The sequence below is a fragment of the Vipera ursinii genome (assembly GCF_947247035.1).
Source record: "Vipera ursinii genome assembly, chromosome: 3".
NCBI lineage: Eukaryota > Metazoa > Chordata > Lepidosauria > Squamata > Viperidae > Vipera > Vipera ursinii.
The window spans coordinates 190,687,917-190,700,590 of record NC_139516.1 but is presented as its reverse complement, the minus strand read 5'-3'; the positions used below and the strand labels follow the sequence as shown (position 1 = coordinate 190,700,590).

The 12,674-nt window shown below is 38.2% G+C and overlaps 1 protein-coding gene and 1 long non-coding RNA gene across 2 annotated transcripts in view; one reads left to right on the top strand and one right to left on the bottom strand.

Annotated features, from left to right (window-relative positions):
- GRHL2 (grainyhead like transcription factor 2) overlaps positions 1-12,674 on the bottom strand; it is a 93,483-nt gene that overhangs the window by 9,141 nt on the left and 71,668 nt on the right. The window contains exons 10-14 of the mRNA XM_083358557.1: positions 6,036-6,123; positions 5,711-5,847; positions 4,563-4,594; positions 2,647-2,741; positions 982-1,067 (exon numbers count right to left, since the gene is read on the bottom strand). Of these exons, the coding sequence (XP_083214683.1) occupies positions 982-1,067; positions 2,647-2,741; positions 4,563-4,594; positions 5,711-5,847; positions 6,036-6,123 (438 nt within the window). The remainder of the gene's footprint in view (positions 1-981; positions 1,068-2,646; positions 2,742-4,562; positions 4,595-5,710; positions 5,848-6,035; positions 6,124-12,674) is intronic.
- Positions 6,607-12,674, top strand: part of LOC310637933 — a 191,556-nt gene continuing 185,488 nt past the window's right edge. Inside the window, exon 1 of the long non-coding RNA XR_014491999.1 lies at positions 6,607-6,717. This is a non-coding gene — a long non-coding RNA (uncharacterized lncRNA). The remainder of the gene's footprint in view (positions 6,718-12,674) is intronic.

Sequence of the window (12,674 nt, the reverse complement as noted above, 5' to 3'; positions counted from 1 at the left end):
GTTAAATAAAATGTTGATTTTTATCCTTTAAGAAACCAGTTGGGGCTTTGGCTGAGTTTTAATGGAAAATAGCAGCATATTTTAAAATATTTTAATACTTAAAATTGATTTCACTGATGTTTTAAGCTACTGCGGTAATCTATATAAGAGTTGCCTGAGTAGGCTGTATACAAATAATCATTCAGTCTGCTCTACAGTCTATCTCAGCTCAACTATTTCACATTTTTATCATCCCTTCTCATCTTATGCAGTCACGTTTGTTTGTCAACATCCACCAACCTTTTAGTTCACTCTTCCAACTTTTGGGGTCTATTTGCCCAAGATATGAAATGCAGGAAAGACTTACGGAAAGTTTTTAAAAAGGAGGGGGCTGGGAATATTACCAGATGCTTGATTCACACAGACTTGGAAATCAAGAAAAATAGAGAGGAATTTCAAAATAATTAGTAAACAAATTGTTTTTGAGATAACATTGAGATTAGAAATAATAACTAAAAGTTGCAGGTCCAACTTAAGTATAAGAAATTTCTTACTTTCATAGCAGTCAGACTGATATTTTTAGAGATTAGGGGAAAATCTCCTTTACTCTTTCCAGAGAATCACTGTTATGGCTGATTTTTTTTTTCAAGGTTCAGAGACAAAAATAAAGAAGTCATTCTAATCAAAAGGGACATGAACTCCTTCAAGTTCCTCTTCAATCTGGAGCAGCTTTCTTGGAAAGGAATATCAGTAGCCAAGGATAATTGCAATAAATAAGTCTTTTCTCTACACATGGTCAATTTATGTATATGATAAATATTTTGGTGCTTAATGTCATTTTTCTGTGGCATTTTGGTTGGTATTGAATAAATGTTCAGTCTTTTTAAAATTTGTATAGATATAAAATTATTATTTCCCCCTGCAATTACCCCAGAAAACCAAATCAAAGTATGCTTGTTGCTTTAATACAATAAGATGTGAGGAGAGGTGACAAATACTTACTGCATCCATAAGCCCTTTTACTGTGGGAGACTTTAACATCAAAGCATCAAACACTTCATCCGCTTCTTTCCTCACATACAGGAGAACTGAAAAATAAAGAACCAAACTTTGGAGAAGACGTTTAACAGTTTCACAAATGAATCATTTATCTTGGATGGCAATTTCTTTCTTTCAACCAAATGACAACTGAAAAAAGCCAGGCACTTCTATTAAAAACAAAACTATCCCAGAAAATAAGTATGTCATGGGGCAAGAGGCATATTAGCTGATTTGGAAATAGGTTTTTCTTTTTTTTCCCTTCCAAGAAATTGTGTTACGAATAGCAGCATTTCTTAAAACTTTCAGAGCTTCCAAATCAATTCAAGGTAGTTACATTGAAGTTTTCTATAGAATTGGGTGACTTGCCATCATTGATATCAGATTTACAAATCAATAACTAAAAATTCCATTAACTTGTAAAGCAAATACTCAAATCTGTGAATTTCCTTTTTGTGATACAAGGGCAAAATAATTACAGGTAGTTCTCAACTTACAACAGTTCATTCAGTGACTGTTCGAAGTTACAACAGCACTGAAAAAAGTGACTTATGACTGTTTTTCACACTTACAACCATTATAGCATCCTCATGGCTATCTGATCAAAATTCAGATGCTTGGCAACTGACTCATATTTATGATGGTTGCAGCGTCCCATGATCAATTTTTGCAACTTCTGACAAGCAAAGTCAATGCGGAGACCAGATTCATTTAACAACCATGTTACTAATTTAACAAGTGCAATGGTTCACCTAACAACGGTGGCAAGAAAGGTTGTAAAATGGTACAAAACTCACTTAACAAATGTCGCAGCAACAGAAATTTTAGACCCAGTTGTGGTTGTAAGTTGAGGACTATCTGTAGTGTTCTGATAAAACAAGGTAAATCACGAATATAGTTTTTTCAAAAGTTGTCCAATAGTCCCTTCATCATTTACAATGCGAGGTTTCAACAGTAACATCAGCAAGTACAGATGTCCTCAATTAAAGTCTACTCATTCAGCAATCATTCAAAGTTAGGATAATGCAGAATGAAGGGCATTTACAACAGTGCTTGTACTGGCAACCATTACAGCATTCCTACTGTCATGTGACTGTAATTCAGGCACTTGGCAATTGTGAAGCTGCCATTTGCGACTGTTATTGCTGGCTTCCAATAAGCAAAGATATTGGGGAAGCCAGCAGGAAGTTGCAAACAATGATCACATGATCCAGGGATGCTGAGACCATGCAGGGTTAGCCTAACAATGGCAATTGGGATTGCTGTGATAAATCAGCATAGCCATTTGATGTTGCATCCTACAACCACACTGCTTAGTAATAGAGTTACCAGACCCAATTACCATCAGTAAGTGAGAGCTACCTGTAATTTACCTATAACATGCATTTATGTGATTTTGTGATATACCCTGGTTTTGAGGTTTTGAGCCTAGCTGTTTCTCAACTATGTCCAAAACTCTAACCAAATTTTCAATAGCCGCCAAATGTATTGGACTGTAATTTGCATCTTCTGGGGAACTGCTACTCACTACATCTTGGAGGCATCCAGTTGGGAAAGTATTGCGTATTTTAGTTGATCATCAACTGCTACAAGGGATATAAGACAAATTGTCTAAGAGCAAATAAGTACCTCTCTTTGTTCCTTCTTCTTTTATTTGTTTCAATGGTGATGGAACAAAGTCCTCTTCAACTGTGCGGAATATCCGTTTAGCTAGAATACTACCACTGAACAGAAAAACAGAAAGAAACAGATTTGTAAATTAATCAAGGTACAATAATTATAGGACAAGGAGTGGCAGAGTCAAAAGAGGAATCAGCGTAGAATCTTTGTGTAACTACCAACAAACTAAGTCCAATGTTATTTGAACTCTTGTCTAGCACCAAATTAGTGTTGTTACTTTAGTAAATGGGCATAAGCATGAGCAATAAATCAGTTTAATTGGAACTACACATGTGATCCTGGTCTCTTCCACCTGACAATAATCCTCCTCTTTGTTCAGGGAAAGACTGCTGATCAAGATTAACTAAAGATGAAATATCCATCCAATGAAGTCTCCACAAAGCGTACTTTTTTAAAATAAATAAATCAGCATCTTTACACTAACTGAATCTGATGTAACTTTATTTGATGGGATTTAAATCCTTCCTGCTGTAGAATGTATATTGATAGATACCAAGGCAAAAGTTGTAGTAAGTACTATGGATCTGTTCTGCTCTCTAGGCTGCCACTTTAATTCTCTTTCTTCCCTGAGAGGTCATCAGGCAAGGCCATTTCAGTATAATATTTGCTCACTGTTTCAAAACATCCAGAAGGCAACATTAACTCTGACACACATCCTTTGGCTTTTTCTCCAAATTCCAGCTAATTATTTCCATCAAACATCATATGTTACAATTTCATTCAGACTATATTAAAATGCAATAAGCACAGATCAATTAATCAATTACAGGGAAAAAAAATCAAGATCAGCCTTTACAATTAAATGATGAAATAGTAATTTTTAAGAAAATGCTAGTACTTTTGATAGGCCTGTTCTAAGAACAAGGTACTGTTAATTTCATGGGCATAATACTGATATATTATCTAAACTAACAGCTTGAGAAGTTATGTAAGATAATACGAAAGACACAAAAAAAGTTAAGACTATAAACCAGTTTTCTGCTTATATAATCTATTACCAAAACTAGAACTCTGAGGAACTAAGTTTCCATTTATTCATTGATATAATATAGGGGCTTTCTGATTTCAAATTTCTCTGAGCAGCTCATGCTTCAAAAGCTAGAAACACTCAAAAATTGAAAAGCAGATCATGGATATCAAGGAAAGAAAAGTACACATAACAATTAAAAAAATGACCTACAGGGCTCAGCAAGTCTTCCCTGCCCAAGATCTGGGAGAACAGCCAGGTTGTCAAAGACTTCCAGTTTATCATTAGGGTAGGAACCATATGGATTTATGGAGGGGATCCTGTTCCAGAGAGCAGGCTCTGTGATGGAGGAGGTATACTTCCTAGATCCTAGCAGATCACATTGTTTAATTGTGGGGATCTGTTTCAGTGTTATTCATAGATAGGAAGCAGTTTCTACTCTAATGGCCAACAAGGCAGGCATGCAGATCACAGGAAGGTAAGTGGAGCTAAGAGGAAATTCCAATAATCACTGAGCTCCAAAGTGATTTACTAATGATTATTTCCAGAAAATATTTCAAAATTGGCAAGCTGAACTGCATTTTCTTAATGTGCATTATTCAAGTTGTTAAAAAAATTTAAGTCTTCTATACTACGGAATTTGCTTTGCCTTGCTTCACTGGTGTCGACATCCTTTAAAGCATACCTAGCCAAAATTATATCTCAGGAGATGCAGATTATGATAATAAATATCAGATCACTTCTACTAGAAACAATAAAAATTGCTACAACAAAAGAAACATCAGTCCTGGTGAAAAATTAAACAGCTTTAATTTGTACCAGAATTTTCATGTTTATATTTATATTTTGTATAAGGGGGTTGGATTCTTAGTTACAAAATGTATAGTAAAGGTCATACCCTTCTCGTTCATCATCGGTGTTATAATACACCTGCAAAAAAGAACAAACAGATTTTAGTTATGGTGTGTCCAGGAAATCAAGGAAGGGGCCAAGCCACGAATTCGGTCTTCTTCACATAAATCAGTTGCTCATTTTGCTCAATTTTGGCATGCCCCATTCATTTCAAGAGGACTTGTGAGAAAAAGTCTCTGACAGGTCATGTCTGTTCATTCTTTAGAATTCTTCCATTCTCTGTTGTTTGTTTGAATTAAACAAAGTCAGGTAAACACAGTTGGTTTGTCTGCCAAAGGTGTAAACTGCTGTGAGAAAAATGGATAGGATGAAATTCTTCTTTTTTTCTCTGTATTTCTTCCCATCTTGTGAACACCCTTTAACTCTGTGGAGAAGATGTGGCTGTGCTTTAATGTGAAAAAATGGCTTAAAAAGAATACTTTCCAGACATATTTGATTTGATGCTAAGGATCAAATCTGACATTTTAATATGGGAAGGAAAACACAGCTTTTTCTGGGACAGGGGTCACATTTGGATGCACTAAAATTTCTGCTAATTCTGTTGGGAAGAGTTTGAAACAGTTTTCCCTTGAATTCCTTTATCAAAAAGAGAATCATGATCAGAGGAACTGTTCGACTTTAAAACATCATCTTTACTTCTTCAGTCTTGGAAAATACTTTTTAACTGACAGTAACACACTATTTTAAATGTTAACACCTATTAAATAATAGTAGATTTAACTCTTGACCTTTCTGTTTTAAATTTGGTTACCCTGAGCAACAGAGCTAGATTTTGATAGATCAACTCTTAGCTCTGTTCAGTTAGATTTAATTTCAACTGTGATCCACACCTCAAAGACAGAAGTTGTGAGTGGCACACAGAAAATTCTCTGTGCAGTCTTTGGCAACAAGATGAAATAATGACATGAATGAGCCTTTGCAGATTCAAGATTACCACTACTATTCCCTAGTATGCTCTATTGGCTTAGTTGGTCAAATAATCTGATCTAGAAGAAGACAGCTTCATCTGAATATCAGTGGACTCTCAAAAGTTATTTACACAGAATGGATCATGCTCATTTATTTCTGGGAAATAAGAGGATGGACCAAAACGTTGCCAGGCAGGATAGACCTTCACATTGCCTGATTTCTTACCTGTCCAGCTCTTTGGAGATTGCCAAAATGAACATCTGGTATGAAAAGAACAGGCTGGGAATCCAGGTCAGCCATAGTTTTAAAATAGGTGATGTCACTCTTCTTTTGGAGAGGCACAGCAGTCAACTTCCCTTCTGCTGTTCAGGGAAAATGGAAGACAAGGTTACTGACTGGGAAGATATTATTAGCACCACACTGAGGACTGTATAGACCAGGGGTAGGCAACCTTGGCTCTTTTATGACTCGTGGACTTCAACTCCCAGAATTCCTGAGCCAAGGTTGCCTACCCCTGGTATAGACCAAGAGAAAGAGATTGTATCCTCACCATTAGGGCAAGCTGCCTGAGAAGCTTGGCCTTTCGATTTCTTTCTGTTTTGCTTTCTTTCTTCATCTCGGATTTTCCTTTCAGCTCCCTATGACAAGAAGCACAGACTTTAAGCAGCTGTTCTGTAGATGAGGCATTTGTCACCAGGAATGACTTATGGGCTTATTCTTACTAGCTATGATTATTTTTGGATTTGAACATTGTTCTGATCACCAATTTATTATGATATTTCTGGTGTTCTTTGTGTTCAGAGGTGTCCACAGAATATGGTTAAAAAACACAACATGATAGCAAAGCTCCGTCCATATTTTATGTATGATGTACATATTTTAAGTTTTTACACTTAGCCTCACAATTGCCCCAGCGTTACTCAGGAATTTAAGAGAGCCAAAAGAAACTCCTGAGCCAAGGTTTCAGCAAGCAAACAACTTTTATTTTGATCAAAATAGAGTTGGGTGGTCACATGAAGGCAACAACCAGGAAAGATGTCTTCCACCTTTTATACCTTTCCAGAACAAAGAGATCTGGTCTTGGTACTAGGAACCAAAAGGTACAGAAAAAAAGAGCCTTGGTGGAGCAGTGGGCTAATGCCTCCTTAAGTAACACCAGCTGCCTGCAATTAGTGCAGGTTCGCATCCCACCAGGCTCAAGGTTGACTCAGCCTTCCATCCTTCCGAGGTAGGTAAAATGAGGACCCAGATTGTTGGGGGCAATTAAGCTGACTTTGTAATATTGCCGCTTGGGGGGGGGGTGAAAGCCCTAATAAGCAGGCATATACATAGAATGAAGGCTACTGCTAAGCTTGTAAGCCGCTCTGAGTCTTCAGAGAAGGGCGGGATATAAATGGAATTAAAAAAATAATAATAATAATTCCTAGATGATGACTCATACACAACAACCCAGGCTCCACCATAACTCCCTTTCCCCCTCCCCTCACCATGCTCTTTTCATGTAAGCAATCACCTGTGCCTAAAGCATGAAACATTTGCTTTTATATAACTAATTTCCCAATATAAAGCACCTACAAAGCTGCTTGCGCATAAACAAAGATGATTACAAAGTATCACTACTAATATCAATATTACTAACATCAACCTTAAGCATAATAAAATCCCTTCAATATAAAGCACATAAAAATAGCCAAAGCTTCTATTATGCTCTCATGGCCACCATGTTGACTTTTTAGCCACACCCTCAAGCACTCTTGTTTATGATACAGGATAATATTTGTGGCTCAGGGTTGAAATAAGGAGTCCTTGGTGCTCTCTGAGCTTGATTGGGTTTTTTTGCAAACATTTCATTATCCAAACTAGATAAGATCATTAGCACTGATATGGTGTACTGCCCAGGGTCTTTTGGGATTGAAGGCTATAAATACTGTAAGAAGTAACCAAACAGAATGAAGAAATATTGAAATGAGGCTATATATGTTATAGCTATATTGTAGGAATTTTTGAGGCATTGATTTGTTCAGATTATTTGTACTTTTGCTGTGATATGTGGATAGCAACATAGTGCTTAAGAAGTTGAATGAAATTTGTGGCATCCATTTCCAAGCCCACTCTCAATTTTGAAAGCTCAGGAGTAAACATCAGGCCAATCATTATTTCTCATCCCTACCTACCCAAGGATAGTTAATGAGGGAGGCAGTGCTTTAACTTTGCTACTTCTAAATAATAACATTAATAAGAATCCTTGACAATAAATACTAGTTTGAGCTGCAAAGGAAAAGGTAGTGATGTTCTTGATTTAAAAAAAACATAAAATCCATCTTGATGAATCATACCAAGCTTTCCCTAATCTAATTTTCCTATTTTCCACAATGTCTCTCTAAATGCCTGTGGAAGTGGAATTTTATTCCAAGAGGAATAGGTTTTCTTGGCCATTGGTCTCTAACTGAAACCTAAATGCTGTGTTTCGGTTGATGGTTTGGTCTTTCTTTTCTTATCCCTTTTCATGTAAAATAAGTTTTAAAAAGTATTAACTTGGTTTATCTTAACATTTCTTGGTACTTTTCTGTTCTGGTGTACATAGGAGATGAATTTCCTACTTAAAGGGAAGGGTCCTTACAAATAAGCAAGAAACAAACAACTTTTGGGAATAAAATTTTGTTCCACAGTCATCACCATGTGTTTGTTTTTTGTTTATCTTGATTTATGCACAGTCCAGGATATTCCAACTGATCTAGGCAGTTCTCAAATAATAAAATAAAACCAATTTATCATGAGACAACATGAGAGGATGTAAATTTGCAGAGACTCAATTCTTACCACAATGTTACACAGCATTTACTGTACTTCGAGATCTGGCATCCAGAATTCCAACACACATACATACACAGATACACAGACACACACAGACACAGACCCAGACACACATATTGGTCCCACCTTTGATTGCAGAGGCAGAAGATGGAAACTAATCAAGGAGAGGAGCAACCTAAAACTAAGGAGAAACTTCCTGACAGTTAGAAAAATTAACCAGTGGAATAACCTGCCTCCAACAGGTAATTGAATACTCCAACACTGGAAGTTTTTAAGAAGAGACTGGACAGCCATGAAATGGTATAGGGTTTGCTGCCTGAGCAGGGGGTTTGACTAGATGACCTCCAATCCCCAAGGTACCTTCCAACTTTATGATGATGATGATGATGATGATGATGATGATGATGTTGTTATATTATTATTAAATACCAGTTATCAGAATGAACAAAGCCATAATACAGAATCTGTAAGCAACTGTAATTACATTTGCAAGCAGACATTTAAAAGATACAGATGTGTTCTGTGGGATTTCAAAATCTACCTTTGTTGACATACAGTAGTTGGCTTCAAAGCAAATTGGAATCACTGCCCTACAATATTAAATATACTATTAAGGAACTCCATACCACTGTGCATATATTAGAAAGCAGAATACCTCTGTGGAAGCTTCTAAATTATAGCATAATGTAACGTGTTTGGTATCTTTGGTATCTCAAAATCCCCACTTGAAAAGAAATAATCCTATGGGGCCAGAAGCAGACATTCCTAAAGGGGGGTGGGTGAGAAACAGCATGAGCAAATATAGCTGCTCATAGGAAAGCTTCTTATTGCCAGTACAGTGTTTTTGACTTGTAATTTGATCTGGCTTTATTGTATGCTTTTACTTTTGTATCTTGTATGCCTGTTTTGGTCCAGGAAGGTGGCAGTGTCCAGCTGTCCTTGTCTGGGATCTGAAGATGAAGGGGTCAGACTTGATTATATTGGCATAGGAATCATTGCCTGGAAATTCTAAGGCTGCAATGTAAAAAACCATCACGACCATCACCAATAATAATCTCAAAAGAAGAACTGGAAAACTGTTTCAGTACTGTAACCTAGATGAACTTGAACAAATGGAGGTTTACTTTTCCTTTTAAAAAAACTGCCATTCTGAAATTATTTTTCAAATATGACAAGCAGATAGAAAATACATTTGATAAATAAAGAAAATTATGAAATAAATGATAGTCATGTTCTCATTCCTTAGGTCAAACCACAACCACCTTGAGTTGTGATGAAACCAAGCAGCCTATAAATAAATAATAAATAAATAAATATCCAGTACAATCTATTAAGGACTTCATTCCTAATATCAGACTTGCACATTGTATTGGGTTACAACTCCTCCAATCATGTTGATTAGTGATTGTGGATATTATATCCACCTTCTCTTTAACAACTATAATAACCAAAGAGAGCCTGTATGATGTTCTGGTTAAAGCACCAGGTTAGAAACCAGGAGACTATGAGTCCTACATTTGCTTTAGGAATAAATCTAGCTGGTTAACCTTGGTCTATGACTTGAAGATCCCTCCCCAAATAAAACTATTTTAAGAAACATGCTTAAAATGGTCTCTGTTAGCTCAAAGGAATTCTAGCTTGGGTTTTCTGATTCAGAAATAAAACTGATAACTTTTAGTAGGTTTCACATTAAGATCAGCAATTGAAATATCTTCTCAACAAAGTACTTTACTCCTCAGAGTAAACAACTAAGAAGGAAGCTAGTGACCAAAGTTAAAATTGTGTATTTTTCTATTTCTTTCTTTCTATTTCTTTCTTTCTTCTTTCTTTTTCTTTTTCTTTCTTTATCTTTCTTTCTTTCTTTCCTTTCTTTTTCTTTCTTCCTCCCTTCCCTCTCTCCTCCCTCCCTCCCTCCCTCCCTTCCTTCCCACCCCATCTCCTATCTGATTCTTCCCATTGTTTCTCTTTCCCTACTCTCTAAATTGATCCCTTGCAGAGAGGTTTCTTCATGGGCATGAAAATAAGCACAAGGCATGTGGCTTGAAGCACCGCTTCAACATCCTCACTGCTGCCATAAAAATCATACTTGGGAGGTCATCCAAAGGCAAAGCAGGGTCAGTCATTTATGCATGGCTAACACAGTGGAGTTAAGCAACCCTTTTGTTCATCACCACAAACAGTAATAATACTGGAAATCTTAGATGCTCTTCATTCTATCATGCTGTTCTCACTGCTTGAGACCAGAATCTCTATTAAATGGCTATAGGATTCTGGCTTGCATCCCACTGCCTTGCACTTAGCTGTGCGATTTAACTTGGTGCCAAGCTGGTGAATCAACAAGCTCCCTTCTCTGTAGCATTTTATTCTCCCTTAGCCTGAGATGGGGAAGGGGGATTTATAAAGCAATGGGAAGCCATGTGAAGGCTTTAGAAATTTATGATATCAAGGCAGGGGGTTGCTGGGCAATTCTACATTGCACCGTGCTGTGTTTTAAATGGCTAAACTTTTAATGTTAATCGTCACAAGCTTGGTTAGTCATCTGCATATTTTCTTAAATCATTCCAGACCTTAGCATGGTAATATTGCAAAAATATATGTACACATACTGTTCATAGCAGGGCTTTTTTGCCTTCCTTCTTTGCTTTCTTTTTAATGCATAGAAGTGGGATACACATTAAGTATGCCAAAATCAAATTCATTTGGAAGGAGGCTGACATAAGGGCATCATATATCCTATTTTAGGGAGAACTCCACTATTCCAAGGGCTGACCACCTCAAAACTAAGACGAAGAATCTCATAAGAAATAAGATGAGGAGCTTTGAGTTCTCCTTCCAGAGATAGCAACTGGGCCACAGATTGGGCAGCCTTGTAGGTCCTATGGCAAAAGTGTTTTCTACCGTGGTAAAATGCTAATCTAATGTTTTAGAATCACAATTTCTGGAATTTTCAGTAGCATGATCAACAGCTGTGATAAGTATTGTAAAAGTTGAAATTAGAAAGACATAAAAATGGATAGATGCCGATATTGTAGGTAAGATAGATGGTGGATGGATGGATGGATGGATGGATGGATGGATGGATAGATGGATGGATGGATGGATAAATAGAGAGACAGACAAACAGGCTAACTGACTGATAGTGCTTGAGTGTGTGCATTTGTCAATCAATATATGTACATATGGATAGATAAGGTAACATCTTATTAGAGATGGATGAAGTAATATCTTATCAGAGTCTAAGTCAAGTGTTAACTTTGTAAAGTTTTTACTGCTGAGGCCAGGTGGACAAGTTCTATCACCCTGATGTCAACAACACTACTTTTGATTAGTTTAGTTTCTCAAGTCTCTCTGGGATGGCAAGGTGAGAGAACAAAGATAAAATGAAGTAATAGTTGTAGGAGCAGTACATACATGGTATTTTAAAACACCATGATTTATGACACAAACTCCTCCACTCAAGTAGTGATAGCAGCTTCTGCCTGCAATAAATTAATCTTAAATTTGCTTGGTGTCATAGCTGAGTTTCCTTGACAACCTGCCTAGTGCTATTTAAGGCCTTTTTTTTGTAAAGTACCATTTTATGGTACTAAGGAATCGCTAGCTATTCTTCAGGAGGTGAAAGGGGTTTAAGAGCAATTGAATTACCGTATATACTTGAGTATAAGCCGACTCGAGTATAAGCCGAGACCCCCAATTTCACCCCCAAAAACTGGAAAAAGTTATTGACTCGAGTATAAGCCGATCCGCCGTTCTGCAAGCCTCTGCCGCCAGCAGAGGCTCGATCCGCCATTTTGCAAGCCTGAATACACAGGAATACCCTGTGTAGCCGCGGCTCGTCGGCAGGTCTCCGTTCCTCCTGCCGACCTTTGGGGAGGTTTGGGCGCCTCCCCAAACCTCCCCAAACCTCGGCAGGTCTCCGTTCCTCCTGCCGACCTTTGGGGAGGTTTGGGCGCCTCCCCAAACCTCCCCAAACCTCGGCAGGTCTCCGTTCCTCCGCGCAGACCTGCCGACCTTTGGGGAGGTTTGGGCGCCTCCCCAAACGTCCCCAAACCTCGGCAGGTCTCCGTTCCTGTTTGGGGAGGTTTGGGCGCCTCCCCAAACCTCCCCAAACCTCGGCAGGTCTCCGTTCCTGTTTGGGGAGGTTTGGGCGCCTCCCCAAACCTCCCCAAGCCTCGGCAGGTCTCCGTTCCTCCGCGCAGACCTGCCGACCTTTGGGGAGGTTTGGGCGCCTCTCCAAACGTCCCCAAACCTCGGCAGGTCTCCGTTCCTGTTTGGGGAGGTTTGGGCGCCTCCCCAAACCTCCCCAAACCTCGGCAGGTCTCCGTTCCTCCGCGCAGACCTGCCGACCTTTGGGGAGGTTTGGGCGCCTCCCCAA